The sequence below is a fragment of the Danio aesculapii genome, chromosome 11, assembly GCF_903798145.1.
Source record: "Danio aesculapii chromosome 11, fDanAes4.1, whole genome shotgun sequence".
In the NCBI taxonomy this organism is placed as follows: Eukaryota; Metazoa; Chordata; class Actinopteri; order Cypriniformes; family Danionidae; genus Danio; species Danio aesculapii.
The window spans coordinates 13,873,529-13,889,319 of NC_079445.1; the positions used below are offsets into that span (position 1 = coordinate 13,873,529).

General features: G+C 39.5%; 1 protein-coding gene across 1 annotated transcript in view; it reads right to left on the bottom strand.

Annotated features, from left to right (window-relative positions):
- Positions 1 to 1,762: 1,762 nt before the first annotated feature.
- The window catches only part of LOC130237215 (ephrin-A2-like), a 231,565-nt gene continuing 217,536 nt past the window's right edge, over positions 1,763 to 15,791 (bottom strand). Inside the window, exons 3-4 of the mRNA XM_056468088.1 lie at positions 8,356 to 8,421; positions 1,763 to 7,157 (exon numbers count right to left, since the gene is read on the bottom strand). Coding sequence (XP_056324063.1) covers positions 7,039 to 7,157; positions 8,356 to 8,421 — 185 coding nt within the window. The 3' untranslated portion in view covers positions 1,763 to 7,038. The remainder of the gene's footprint in view (positions 7,158 to 8,355; positions 8,422 to 15,791) is intronic.

Genomic DNA, 15,791 nt, shown 5'->3' on the forward strand with positions numbered 1-15,791 from the left:
GGTCCTCTATGCTTCAGTGTCAAAACACAAGCCGCATTGTTAAAAAATAGTAATATAAATAAAAATGAAATATTCACAGTTTCAGAGTATCTTATATTAAACTGTTTTCATTGTTAAAGACAAAATCATCAATTGTGCTGATCAGTTTCAATGTAATTTGTTTAATAAAGTGATTTGAATGAGCCAGGTGATTTGTACAGCCTTACAAACTCTTCACAGCACTGAAAGTATTTCCAGATTACCTCGGAGGAAGAACTTGGTCTGAAGGATGAGAGAACTCAGAAACTTGTTGTGTCTGGCGCATGTCTGGCCGTGATGTGAGATTTTTAAAATGAAAGTGTGCAAATTTGTGCCAGTCTCTCAAGATAAAATTGCTTAAAACACCTTAATATTTTAAAGAAAGTAAATAAGTTTGCGTAACCAATGATTAATCCGATTGATCAACACAATCTCACGGCAATTCGTAACTTTTTGATTTAGTGGCTAATTCGTACGAATTCATACGATCTAATTTGTACAATTTAGTACGATTTGCTCATCCGCCAATGACGGTTGGGTTTAGGGGTGGGGTTAGGTACCAAGCCTTCTTTTAAAATCGTACAATTTCGTACGACTGGACTTGTACGAATTCGTACGAATTAGCCACTAAACTGTCAAAACGTAAAATACTTACGTTTTCTCGTGAGATCAGGCTGGATTGACCCGATTAAATAAAGAAAATAGAGTTTATTAGCGCTTGGTAGGGATGCATTTTACTCAGATTTCAATGTGCCCTGTAATAAAACAACAAGAACTTTAGAATCTGAAGAAAAGGGCACAGGATAGACATTCTTGCCCTCTTTCCTGAACTTTCCTTCCCCTCTGGTATTGATAAAAACTCAGTATTTTTAATAACTTTTCATTAAATCCCAACAGATGAGTAAATCTATAACAACATAACTATTCATTGCTTTCGTAGGGTATCCAGACCGGCCTGTAGTGAAAAGCTCCTAAGCTCAACACTATGTTAAATCTGGACTTTCATCAATACTCTTAGATTTCTCTTTAAGTAATTGATGTTGTGGATTTACTTCTGAATTGGGTTTAATTGTTTGATTCTCTAATTGGCATGATACACTTTTATCTGATTATAAATGCTGAAAACAGTGGAGAAAATACTTTTAGTATTCTTGAAAGATTATGAATTTTAATAGAAAACATTTTTTAAAATATAAAATTGTGATCAATTTAATGCAGCCTTGCTCTAATAAAATAAACAGTATAAATTCATACAAACTCATATACTCATATTTCCTGATAGGAGTAAAAGAAATCATAGTATACTGTATGTACTGGATATGTTAGAAAACATTATTTTAAACAAACAAAAAATAATAATAATAATAATTTTTTTATACCAGAGCTTTTTACTTTACCAGAGCATTTTAACATTTTGTAGAAACTTAAAATATGATTCATCCACATAATCAACAAATAATAAAAATAATATCATAATGACAATTGATGAAAATTAATAATAACAATGACTAAAAGGACAAGAATGCATTGTTATTGTGACAACCATGAAACAACCACAACAACAACAACAACATTAACAACAATAAGATCGGACTTGTCTGATCATGACCTGTATAACTGGTACCATTGTTGGTCTAATATTCACGGGTCTACATTTTAATTTCATATTTCACATTTTAATACTTCTTGTTGCTCTTTTTAAAAATTGAAAAACAACAAAAATATATATAAAAATGTAACAAACTTAAAAAAACTGTTTTATTTTCCTGTTCTTTGCCAATCCATGCCGACCTGCCTTGAAATCTTCATGACACATTTTTACAATCACAAAACAATTCCAATGTACAAATATTTTAACATAGTTTCTCATTTTCATACTTTTTTCTTGAAACTGTCACAAAAGCAGAAGTCCTATGTAATCCCTCAATCGGAGTCTAGAGTTTATGTTTGCAGTGCAAGGCCTTGGTCCTTCAGTGTTTATTCCAAAGTCAGTGATGTCTCAGTGACTGTGCACTAATGGCCCGGAGGACTCTTGTTCAGTGACCAAGTATGGGAGATCTATATATAATGGGGCAGCACATAGAAAAACCACATTAAAAAGTGATTGCAAGAGAAAGAGGCAGATATAAAGAGAACTAGAGAGCGACACAAACTAGGAAAGAGTTAGAAAGCCAACCTGACAACAAACACATCTTCAACACAAACATTCCTCTTCTACTTGGCACTGTAGAAGTTTTGTATTTTTTTATCTATGTAAAGCTATTTAAGATATTATCATGTTTCTTGAATTTCTTAAAAAATGGATGATTGTTGTGTCTATATGACAGCATATAATTTCTTTCTGGTTCTTAAATCTTCACCCGCATATCGCCTATAAGGATAGTGTCTGTTTGAAAATGTGCTTAGATGATTCCTTAGATAAGACTTCCAGCACATCAGCTGCCATTCAGGGCTCTCCTTCCCCACCAAGAGCACCCTTCTGATAGAAATGTATTCCGGAGTCTGGTAGATGTCTCTATAGTCGTTAAATGTAAAATAAAATGCTTTCTTCAGTGGACATTTTAAACTATTGCTCAATCAGTACAATATACATGGCAGGATAAACAGAACATTTTTTTTATATCCTTTTTTATCATTAAGACATTGCAAATGGCGTAAAAAATTTTTTTTTTCTGCCACTTCAGGGTATTCACTAACAACAAACCCATAAAAGACAAAAAATTAGATTAGTATGACATAAATATAGAAATGCAAAATAATAATATTGACTTAAAGCAGTACTGATCGGCCCTACGCAGCCCTGCAAGTTACAGAAGGAATCCTTTAAAGACATTATTATACAGTCTCTGTAGTCATCTGTTGGTGAAACAATATAAAAGTTAACTGCCAATCAATAAACACGCTGCAGTTTGTAATACAAATGTAGTAATATCAAATGTAATGTAGTTTATATCAAATGGATTTATAGTACATTCATTCTTTCATTCATTTACTTTTCGGCTTAGTAACTTTATTAATCTGGGGTCGCCACAGCAGAATGAACTGCCAATTTATCCAGCATATGTTTTATGCAGCGGATGCCCTTCCAGCTGCAACCCATCACTGGGAAACACCCATACACTTTCATTCACACACATAGACTATTTAACCAACTCAATTCACCTATATCGCATGTCTTTGAACTTGTGGGGGAAACCGGAGCACTTGGAAGAATCCCACGCGAACACTTGGAGAACATGCAAACTTCACACAATATTGCCAACTGACCCAGCTGAGACTTGAACCAGTGACCTTCTTTCTGTAAAGCGATCGTGCTACCCACTGCGTCACTTTGATGTTCCCCTTTATAGAACAATAACATTTAATAAGCCATAAAAATTCTATGTATATCAATGACATGAGTTTTTATTCTGTATAATATTTGTGTAACAAATAGGCAACGCAGTGGTGTAGAAGGTAGTGTGCCGGTTCGAGCCTCAGCTGGGTCAGTTGCTGTTTCTGTGTGGAGTTTGCATGTTCTCCCTGCGTTCGCGTGGGTTTCCTCCAGGTACTCCGCTTTCCCCCACAGTCTAAAGACATGCGGTACGGATTAATTGGGAAGGCTAAAGTGTCTGTAGTGTATGAGTGTGAATGGGTGTGTATGGATGTTTCCCAGAGATGGGTTGCAGCTGGAAGGGCATCCGCTGCATAAAACATGTGCTGGATAAGTTGCCGGATTAATAAAGGGACTTAGCCGAAAAGAAAATGAATGAATAAATGAATATTTGTGTTGTAAAACTTACCATTGCAGTAAAATTTATTTGCTCTGAAGCAAATAACAGATAACTGTGACTGATGTTGTCTCTAAATTGAACAATATTTCATAATAAACTACTATACAGACATCTATCAGACTCCGGAAAAAGTAGCCATCAGAAGAGTCATGTTAGTGGGCAAAGAGAGGCTGACACATTTGTCAAACTTTTGTCTACAAAATAAGAGAGATCATACAAAATGTGAACCACTTGTGTGTGTGTCAACAAATTAATCTTTAATTATTTTGCGTTTTAATTCTGTTATACTGTAAAAAATACAAAAAAAAAAAAACGTTTGAAACATACAAACTTGTTCTAGATTCAGCACCAGTGAAAAATTAACTTTGATTTTTACTGCAGTTACTTGTTTAATTAAAAGTGCAGTAGGTGATCTGCCAAAATGCTAACCGGTTAGCATATCATCTTTGGACGGCAGGGCAGGGACTGTGTTTCAAAGCCAGGGCTCCTGAAATCGCAAACGCGTGCACCATGACATGACAGCAGACAACCCACTAGTTCTTCCCACAAGAATTTCACTTATTACTAAGCCACATTTACATGTTATTGCAGAGCGAATATTCAGAGTAGCATGGTAAACAGTATAGGGAGGCTGTCATTGTTCAAAAGTAAACCAATGTGAATATTAAAGCAACTTCAGCTCAGTAAAGCAGGCTAGGCAGAATAGTGCTATTTACTGATGTTTTGTTGTTAAACTAAATATAAATCTACATTATCAATGCTGTAAAAGGACCTTATGAAACTGAAAATAGTCACATCAAGCTTTGGAAGATTTCAGTGGCTGAACAACACTTCTGTGCATATATCCAGGGCTTGACATTAACACCCGCCAACCCGCCAAATGCAGGTAGATTTCAGCTGTGGCAGGTTAGACAGACACTCTTACTAGCGACTTTAGTGGGTTGAAAATTATTTTTAAATTGTAGTTTTCTTAAAAGCAGGGTTTGACAATAAAAATATGCATGCAAAGGCGATCTTAGAATTGAGAAGCAGCACGACTGACAAAAATAATTGTGTTCGAACGAGCAAAAGAAAGCAGGTGAATACCGAACAGTTAATGTGATGCGTGCGACTGTTTAAAATGCGTGCGCACTCCTGTTTTCCCGTTTCCTTATGTGAAGCAACCGTGCCTTGAAACGCAACTAATGTGATTGGTTCTCTTTCAAATAGACTAGACAAAAAGTTATGTTTATGCACCCACAGTCTTGCTGCTTTCAAGAGCTTCAAATTTGTCTTTTTGTAAGCGGCACCGGTTGCTTTCGCTTTAATTCTTTGAACAGATTATGAACAGACCTAACATTAACTGTGTGCGCTTGATCATCCTTTCGTTATCACACACAGTATTTTTTACACCTGCTTTCTTTTGCTTACAGTTTTTGTTAATATGATTTAATCATCATTTTTTACAATAACATTGCTTTAATGGGAGATTAACTCCCCATTTATGTGTAGTTAACTGGTGATCTGAGAGACCTTTAGCTAGGACAGATTACTGTGCATAGTTACATGACAATAATTATTTTTTAAATGTCAGTTGTTTTTTAGGAATGCTGTGTTAATGCTATATTTTGCTTGATTTGACACATTAAAAATTTGTGGCTAAGAAATAATTATTTATGTTTAGTGTGGTCACAGATAAATTCGGCAAATCCTTAATTTTGAGCTCTGAAAAGTCAAATAAAAACTAATTGTAATACAACACTATGAAACCATGAACCATTTGCTCATGCTCATTGAGCAAGCTCGTACACGACACAAAAAATTACATGAATGAGGAGGCATGTATGTGTACATAGCACAATCTAAATCAAGTCATTTTAGCATGTCAAAGTCATATTTATGCATATAAAATATATATTTCCCAACAACAAAATTGTGGCTAGTGAAAATGCTGAATGGCTAGTAATGTTGGAAAAGTACTAGCCACAGTGGCTGGTTATCAAAAAAGTTAATGTCAAGCCCTGTATATAACCCATTCCTAACACAATCTACATCAGCTTTGGAGGACTAAAATAGTTTTAAAACATAACATTATCTGTCTAACGGAAATTCTTCAGCCATGGTGTCATCCTTCCTCCAGCGTGCAGAAATAGCTTCAATATTGATTCATGATTTTAAAAAGTTTAAATTCAGCATTTGATTTTCCTCGTGTCATAAATGTGCGGCGTGCACACACTAATGGTGATCTGCGTGAACAGATATGCGCCGTAGCCCAAATCTACATTTGTTGATAGACAGTTTGGGTTACTTATCAGAAATATGGGAGATGTCGGCCCGACAATATATATATATATATTTTTGTTTTTTGCCACACCCAGAATATAAAAATACAAACACATTTAGATCATTTACTTTAATCATTACTATTGGACTGTGAAGAGACTTTCAACCAGCACAACAAAAAGGCAATCACCTACTGCACCTTTAACACAGATTTATTATCTTTCATTCTTTGTTTTCACATTGTATTATTTTTTATATGATAAAATTATAATTATAATAACTTACTCAAAAATGAAATGAATCTAAAAGCTTTAAATGTTCTAGGACTGAATGCAGTCTTTTACCAAAGCCAGTATTTTCCCCACTCCCCCTTGAAAAATGACTAGTGTCTTTGGCAGATTCACAGATAGAACTGTTTTCTTTTTTGATTGCGTAATGGAACGTGATTACAATCATTTTGTAAGCAACAGAAACTGCTTTCAACATCTGTTCATATGGTTACACACAAAGGTCAGAAGAGACACTCATAGACTTTTTTGTACCATCTCACAATAGTGAAAACTCAGATGACAGTAAAGTCTCTGGATGTTGCTTAAGGCAGACAAACAATATGATTAACATGGTAGTCATTTACATCTGTCTCCTAACACATGGATGATGCTGGAATAAAGACAGGACAATAGAACACGCTCAAAAATGCTGCCCGCTTCATGTACCTTGTGTCATTCACGAAAGAGTGCTATGTAAGAATGCCCGAATTTGGACATTTTAGGTGGGATATAATAGCTATGAAATTAGGGTTAGTTAGCAGATGTCCTGCAGGGTTGCAATCTGGGTAAAAATCCATATAAATATGCAAGAATATGGTGAGAAGTTGGCTCTCTGTTGGCTGGACTCCATAACTGATGGTGCAGGACATATCATAGTGGTGTATGATGTATGGGGCAGGCTGGTTGGGCAAAGTCAGGTTGCGAGGATTATTATGCTATGAGGAACACAGATGTAAAAGCAAAGGAAGCATGAGCCACAGACTGGGCATTAATACCCAACCACCACTGGAGTCATCTGTCAGAAACGGCTCTGGAGACTCGTATAGAGAGTCATCTAAAAGAGACAGAAAGAGACATATTAATAATCAAATCCATTGTTGTCTTATTGTTGCCTCTTCCTGGCTTTTTCATCTTACTTGCAAATTGCAAATATCATAAAACAATCTAATTAGATAATTTCAGGAATTTTCATTGGCGACAGCATATTCATTGACCATAGGAAATATTCACTGCAGGCATCGTTTCCCCTTTAGGTGGTGGGGTCTGTCAAATCCTCATTTAGGGCATTTTATACCCATAGATTGTTTGATTTTTTTCCAATTTCCAAAACAGATAAAAGTGTTACATGTTGCAAAATTCCACTATTGGGCCAAATGGTTCTTTATACTTAATAATTGCATTCCGTGATGATCCGGGGAAGTAAGAACGTATATGGTTTCATTTTCTACTCTGGTGCTGATTATGGAGCTCTTGGAAATTTATAATTTATTACAAATGTGTCAGCCATTGCCTTGCTTTTGCAAGTGTAATGCAAGGACTATTTGCTTTTTACTTTGCTGAATAACAGAAAAAAACTAAACTAAACACTTTGCCAGCTATGGAAAAACTGGCAGCAAGGCAACAGACATTGCACATATGCAGTCTACCAGCACAGCTCAGTACAGTTGTCTAAATTTTCAGGCCAAGAATGGTTTGTAATCATGCCACACAGTACCAGGATTGTGGAAATACAATTGAAATCACATGTGACTGTTACAGTGGAAAAGTGTCTTTAGTCACTAGTGGAGGTCCAGAGTGATGCATCTTGTACATAAATTGCACAAACCTAGGCATTTTTCTGATCTCTGTTGTTCCTATATCTACACTCCAGAATTTTCAGGTTTACCTCTACAGTATTTTTTTTTTTTGTGGGGTGGGTATTTATAAACACTTTATTTTGATGGTCCATTTGAGTATTAGTAGACTGTCAGCTTAATATCTGTTGATACTGCTCCTTCAACAGATATTTAACTGACAATAAGAAACTTTTCAGGTACATGTCAACTTACACTAACCCCAACCTTACAGTCTACTTATAATCTAATGAGAATTAGTGGGCATGTACTGTAGATGCAATGTAACTTAAATTTAACAAACAGACCATCAAATTAAAGTGTGATCGATTTCTGATGGGGAGTGATTTGAAAGTATCACAATGAATAACATCAACAAAACACTGAATACATGGTAGGCAGAAACTCAGACATACTCACTTGTAGGCTTGACATACACCTTTAATTTTAAACATGGCTTTCCACCAAGGTTAGGGTGTGGAGAGGCTGTGAAGAGAAAGAGGAATATAAATAATTAAAGTAATTTATTAAGTATAAATAATAAAGCATTTTCCTTACTGAATTAAAAAAAAAAATTATCTAAAAAGGCAACAGGTAGGTAGTGCTGTCGCCTCACAGCAAGAAGGTTGCTGGTTCGAGCCTTGGCTGGGTCCGTTGGCATTTCTGTGTGGTTTGCATGTTCTCGTGTTCGCGTGGGTTTCCTCCGGGTGCTCCGGTTTCCCCCATAGTCCAAAGACATGTGGTACAGGTGAGTTGGGAAGGCTAAATTGTCCATAGTGTATGAGTGTGAATGAGTTTGTATGAATATTTCCCAGTGATGGGTTGCCGCTGGAAGGGCATCCACTGCGTAAAACATATGCTGGATAAGTTGGCGGTTCACTCCGCTGTGGCGAACCCAGATTGATTAAAGGACTAAGCCAAAAAGAACATTAATGAATGAATGAGTTTATTAACATTTCATCATATTACATAGCCTATTGTCACACAGCATGGTAGGCTAAAGTTTACAATGCTATTATAGTATGCATGTGTTTGCTGGCTAGATTTTTTAAAAAGTATAGTATTGTATACTTCCTGCTCATCTTCACATGTATAAACATAGAAAGACATGGTTTACTACTGTAATAATGTTGTATTAAATAAAAAAACTTTACACAATCAGAAAGAAAATCATCAGGTCACTGTGCATTCTATATATTTTATCATGAAGAATGTAATCTGCATGTATGCAAAGCCAAGAAAAAAAAAAGAAAATGAACATCTTACACAACTAAATAAGAGAGAGTGCACAACCAATTCACAAACACAGGGCAAATAATACACAGTAACTGTACTAGAAGGCCAGGTGTATTTGCACTGTATAATGCCAAGCTATTGTAAAATATAATTTAGAATTTAAATGGATTTTAAATACCTTTGTCATATGTCATCATTATAAAAATTGTGACCTATAGTTCATGTAGACCTATAGTTCAATCAACATTAAATTGCTGCCCTCTAGTGACCTCTACATACAAATCATGACAGTTTTAAAGATCAAAACGTTTTTTGTACTGATGTAAGTTGTGATTACTTGATGGTTGCAGTGCAATGCCTTGTAAGGAGAGAATTAAGAAAAAGAAGGAGAGGGAGTAACAGCAGCAGCCATATAGCAGCTCACTTTCTTCATGGATCAGGCCTGCTTTTAGCAGGAAAGAAGAAAAGGAAGGAAGTAGTAATTCAGATTTAGAAAGAGAAGTGATAGATGATGTGCAAGAATTTTCTGGTGAACAAGATCAAGGAGGTACGGCAGGAGAGTTGCAAGAAGGAGATGCAAAAAAAGAAAGCCAGAAAAGAACTGCTAGTATAGACCAGGAAAATGTGGAGACTGGGGCCACTGAAGGAGAGTTTCAGCCGGAAAAATCAGGACAAGAAAGCCAGTTTGGAAGTGCTAGTATAGATCAGGAAAATGTAGAGACTGGAGACACTGCAGGAGAGTTACCACCTAAAGAATTAAGAGAAGAAAGCCAGTTTGGAAGTCAGAATCCAAGCGTCCAGTTGTCATTCTGTGACACCATATAAATTCACTGCTCAAAGGATCATGGGTGCTTGAAGTGTCCATCATATGTGTCCTTCATTCCAAAGGGCCCATCAAGTGGCCAGTTTTGAGCAAATAAATCCTGTGAAGAGTATACATCTTCAGTCTCTGTTGCTGTATATGAAGACAGAGCTGTGAAACTGCATGTCATCAAGTGCAATTTGTGGAAAAGAAAACAGTGAGGTTGTTTTATATATTTTTTTAATTTAAGAACAGTGTTATGCACACTGCCCACAAGACTATTAACAACAACAAAAAAAAGAAAATTAAATAAAATTAATAAATTAACAATAAGTTGATTGTGCCACAAGTCAGATTTACCTAGTGGTTCGTTTCCCAAAAGCATCTTAAACCCAATTAGTTCATAAAAATGATTGTATGACTTATAAGTAACCATGGGCATTGCTAGGCCTATTTTAGGGGGGCTGTAGCCCCCCTATATTTCTACCCAGCCCCCCTAAAACTTTTGCTATTAGCTCATAAACTGTACACTAAATTATCGCCTCAGGCCCCTTTAAATTTGATATGAAAACAGCGGCAGAATTCGGCTCCTCCCCGTCTTTTGTTTTTCATTTGATCAGCAAATCACAACTGTGGACAGCGAGAGAACGAGGTGTGTGTTTATCGATAAATTGTTATAATATCTGCTTGTTTGCAGTTCTTTGAAATAGATAACCTTATCACCTGTATCCCAATGTCACAGAGGAGCAGTCGGGTTTTCTTGGCGTTCACCTCGTAAGTATTTTACGTTTTGTCAGTTTAGTGGCTAATTCATACGAATTCGTACGAGTTCAGTCGTACAAAATTGTATGATTTTAAAAAGGAGGCGTGGCACCTAACCCCACCCCTAAATTGAGCAAATTGAGCAAATCGTACTAAATTGTAGGAATTAGATCGTACAAATTCGTACGAATTAGCCACTAAATCAAAATGTTACAAATTGCCGTGAGATTGTGTTGCAGCACAGCTGTTTCCTCCAGTGACAAATGTAACTCTAAACAAAAATTTCGCTACTTTTATTTCAAAATGAACTACTAATATTAAACACTGTACAGTTCGTGTGGCATTAACTATACCATAGAGTCTTGCACAGAAAGGATTAAACACAGTGACAGAACCACCTAGAGAATGTACTAGTTTTAACTGTCACTGAGTCACTGACAGAGACAATTCAATTCAATTCAATTCAATTCACCTTTATTTGTATAGCGCTTATACAATGTAGATTGTGTCAAAGCAGCTTCACATAAAAGGTCATAGTAAATTGGAACAGTGTAGTTCAGTTTTTAGTGTTTAAATTCAGTTCAGTTTAGCTCAGTTCAGTGTGGTTTAAAAATCACTACTGAGAGTCCAAACACTGAAGAGCAAATCCAACGATGCGCAGCTCTACAGATCCCGAACCATGCAAGCCAGTGGCGACAGCGGAAAGGAAAAAAAACTTCACTAATTGGCGAAAGTGAAGAAAAAAAACCTTGAGAGAAACCAGACTCAGTTGGGCACGACCATTTTAATTTCTCCGCTGGCCAAACGTCTTGTGCAGAGCTGCAGTTTCAGCGGCGGAATCTGGAAGCTGGCCTCAGCATAGACTCGTCTGTCCCTGGAGCGTCACAGGAATCAGTCTCATGTTCTCCACTCCTCCATGACCACCACAGTAGCTGCTTAGGATACGGCCTGGTCCAGGATATGGAAACCTTGGGATCATCTCGTCGTTGGTCTTGGATCGAATCAGTGACTCTGCATAGTCTAAGAGCCTCGGGAAGAGTATCCCCAGTTGGAAATGGAGAATAAAGAGAATAATTAGCGTAGCTGCTGTTCATAGTGTATATAAACAAGATGCAGAACCTGTGTGGAAACCCGCTAAGTGGTGCATTGAGTGTATGCTTTATTAAGCAGATAGGTCTTTAAACTAGTTTTGAATTGGGAGAGTGTGTCTGAGCCTTGGACGTTATCAGGAAGGCTATTCCAGAGTTTAGGAGCCATAAATGAGAAAGCTCGACCTCCTTTACTCGACTTAACTATTCTAGGTACTACCAGAAGCCCTCAGTTTTGAGATCTTAAAGAGCAAGTTGGATTGTAGCGAGACAAAAGATTTGTTAGATAAACAAAACCTAGATTATTTAAAGGTTTGCAGGTAAGAAGCAATATTTTAAAATCAATACGAAACTTAACAGGCAGCCAGTGTAAGGAGGAAAAAATTGGGGTGATGTGATCAAATTTTCTAGACCTGGTAAGAACTCTGGCAGCTGCATTTTTTACTAATTGAAGTTTGTTAATAGAGGATGCTGGGCAGCCAGCAAACAGAACATTACAGTAGTCCAGCCTAGAAGTCATAAAAGCATGAACTAGCTTTTCTGCATCTGAGATCGATAGCATACTACGTAACTTAGCAATATTTCTCAGATGAAAGAAAGCAGTTTTTGTGACATGGGATATATGAATTTTAAAAGTTAAATTGCTGTCTAATATGACACCCAGATCTTTTATAGTAGAGCTAACGCTAACTTTGTATCCCTCTAATTGTAGGTCGAGTTGTGAGATCTGCTGTGTACAGGATTTAGGCCCAATAAGTAATAATTATGTTTTGTCTGAGTTTAAGAAAAGATAATTGTTGGTCATCCAGTCTTTAACATCTTTAATACACTCAGTTAGCTTGGACAGTTTAGACTATATATAGACAATATATAATTGAGTATCATCTGCATAGTAGTGAAAGCTGATCCCATGTCTTCTAATAATGTCTCCCAAGGGTAGCATGTATATTGTAAACAGCAAAGGGCCTAAAACTGATCCTTGAGGCAGCCCGTATTTTACTGGGCTGACTTGTGAAGTTTGTCCATTAATATTCACAAACTGGTACCGGTCAGCTAAGTATGACTTAAACCATTGTAGAGCCTGTCCCTGGACACCTGTAGACTTTAAGCGATTTATGAGGATACCGTGGTCAATGGTGTCAAATGCCGCACTAAGATCGAGTAAAACTAATAGCGAGATGCACCCTTGGTCAGCAGCTTAGAGTAAATTGCTGTTTATTTTCACTAATGCAGTTTCTGTACTGTGATGAGCTCTAAAACCTGACTGAAACACTTCAAAAACATTGTTCATCTGCAGAAAGGAGCATAATTGAGCAGAAACAACTTTGAGACAGAAACATCATGTGTTGTCTAGTATTAAAAACCAATACTTATTTATTATTATCACTCAGATTGTGAAATATGTGAATTAGCCTGTAAGTTTAAAAGTATATATTTATATTATGTCATTTAATTATAAAAGTGGCAGTTTATTCATTTAATACATGGAAACAAAAAATGCACTTGAATATAGAAAGTGGTTTTTAATACAGTAAACAGGTGGGTTGAGCCTATTTGGCTTATTTAGAACTCAAATGGCTATACCTGTCTATGTAATACAGTGGAATACTAGTATACAATCCATATTAAACAAACATTTTTAAGTAAAGCTGAGCCACCCTAAAATGAAAATCCTAAAATCGCCCCTGTCAGTAACAGTAACTTTTGTTCCCCTTCGGATGGGGAACTCCAATGCTATGTGGAAACTTCCACTATGGGGATTTCGTCAGAAACCAATCATCTGAAAGAGTATAAAAACGGGCCAATGAAATGCCAATGAGTTGGCAGTGTCAGCGTGCACAGCTGGCGTCAATGACAACCAGTCATGCTATAAAGACGCAGCCAGTGCCATGCTCGACATCCTTTCGCTTTCAGAGCCTTTCACAAAGCTTCTGAGAGAGTCTTTGAGGGTATCTCCAACCTGTGTCTACAGAGAGAGATCGAGAAGCAGCTTCTCCCGGTCCAGAGCGCGTATACGCAGTGGCAGATGGTCGAGCTGGGTATTTCTCCCTTGCCTGGCGTCCTTTGGGTCCGGTCCTCCAAGAGCGGTTTGTATATAGGAAAAAAGCTTTCCTAAAAGAGCAACACGGTCGTGCAGCGCGTCTTTTTCAAGACGTCACTCCCACCGTGCGTTTCTGGATGCGGTGGTTTCCTATCCCCGGATGATGGGCACGAGCACAACGTTTCATGTCTGGGGGTCCAGCATGTTAATGCGGTGCTCGCGGGCAGTGCTCTTGCAATAGAGCCACCCACCCCAGTTGTCCCCCGCACTGCGGTTGGCACTCGGGCAGATCTGAGGGTTTCAGTGAGAGTAAATCCGTTGCCCCCGGGCCGCGGACCTCTCGCTCCTCCACGCGCTCCATCCAAGCTTCAGGTGAAGAGAAGCGTTCCGTCCTTGGATGGTCGCTCTCTCACCTGATGACACCGGGGGTCAGATGTCCACCGCTGCATCGGAGGATGGGCTGTCATTGTCTGATGAGGATGCGAGCCCGCTCGCTCCCTCCCTTCGGGGTGGAGAGCGCGGCGTTGGCATCTAAAAAGCAGACGTGATGGCCGTGCTTTCTCGGGCTGCTTCGGCCGTGGGTCTGGTGATGGTTTATCCCCCAGTCCCGCGGCCGGACCGACTAGATGGGTGTGATGTGGAGGATATAAGGAGGCAAGACCTTCAAAGCCTCCCGTCCCCTTCTTCCCGGAAGTGCACAGTAAACTCACGCAGTCCTGAGGGCACTTTTTTCTGCCCGATCTGCGTGCGCTTCCATCCTCACCATCCTTGGAGGTTGGGCTGTCAAGGTCTGACGAGGATTCGAACCCGCTCGCTTCCTCCGGGACTTTGAGCACGGCGTCGAAACCAGAAGCAGACTGTGCTTCCCCAGGCTGCTTCGGCCGTGGCTCTGGAGATGGTTTATCCCCCAGCCCCGCGACCGGACCGATTAGAGGGGTGTGATGTGGAGGATGAAGGCGAGACCTTCTAAGCCTCCCCATCCCCTTCTTCCTGGATGGGCACAGTAGGCTCACGCAGTGTGCTGCGTGCGCCTTCCCCCTCACCATGCACGCTATGGCCACCTACTAGCGCTACCAAGCACAGGGGCTGGCCCGGCTGCGCGAGGATGGTTCTGACCCAGGACTGAGCATGCGCTCCGCACCGCAACCGACTATGTTCTTACAAAAAAAAAATAAAATAAAAAAGCCGGCTGTGTGTGCCCTGGGAAGGACAATGATCACATCCGTGATCCCAGGAATGCCACCTCAGGCTAAACCTGGTGATGTGCATGACGTTGACAAAGTTCGCTTTCTTAACTCACCCATATCCCAGGCTGGCCTGTTCAGGCGACACTGGCGGTGAATTCGCCCAGGAATTCACGCCGGTGATAGAGCAGTCGGAGGCGATGGGCGAGGTCTCTATCGGCGGGATTGTATGACCGCTCCCCCCCGCCGAGCCATACACATCCACTGCTTTTTCGCCGAGGACGCCCGCCTGCAGCTTTGCTTCGCCGCCCCCGCCTGCGCCTCCGGCCACGCGGCTGCGCCGAGCATCGCGCAGGCAACCAGCGTCCCCCGCCCAGGGCGCCGCTAAGTTCGGTAAAACTGACCGCGAAGCGTCCCTGAGGCGGGCCATCTGGGGAGGAGGGAATTTGCTCTTTCCCCGCTGGAGGGCGGAGCACGTTATTTAAAGGTGTAAAAAAAAATAAATAAAACGCCATCAAATCCTCAGTGAAAGAGCACTTTTCCCCTCCTCCCCGCTCCCCGGATGAGCCCACTCACTCCACGCTGCCCCGCCGCTGGCACGTCAGCGATCGTGCCTGTGGGACCATTTGCGGGGGCTCTGCCTGCCTGGTTAGCGTGGGCCAGCCCATCGCAATGGCTCATCCATACGACCAGACTCGGCTATGCGATTCAGTTCGCGAAACGGCCTCCCAGGTTCACGGGCG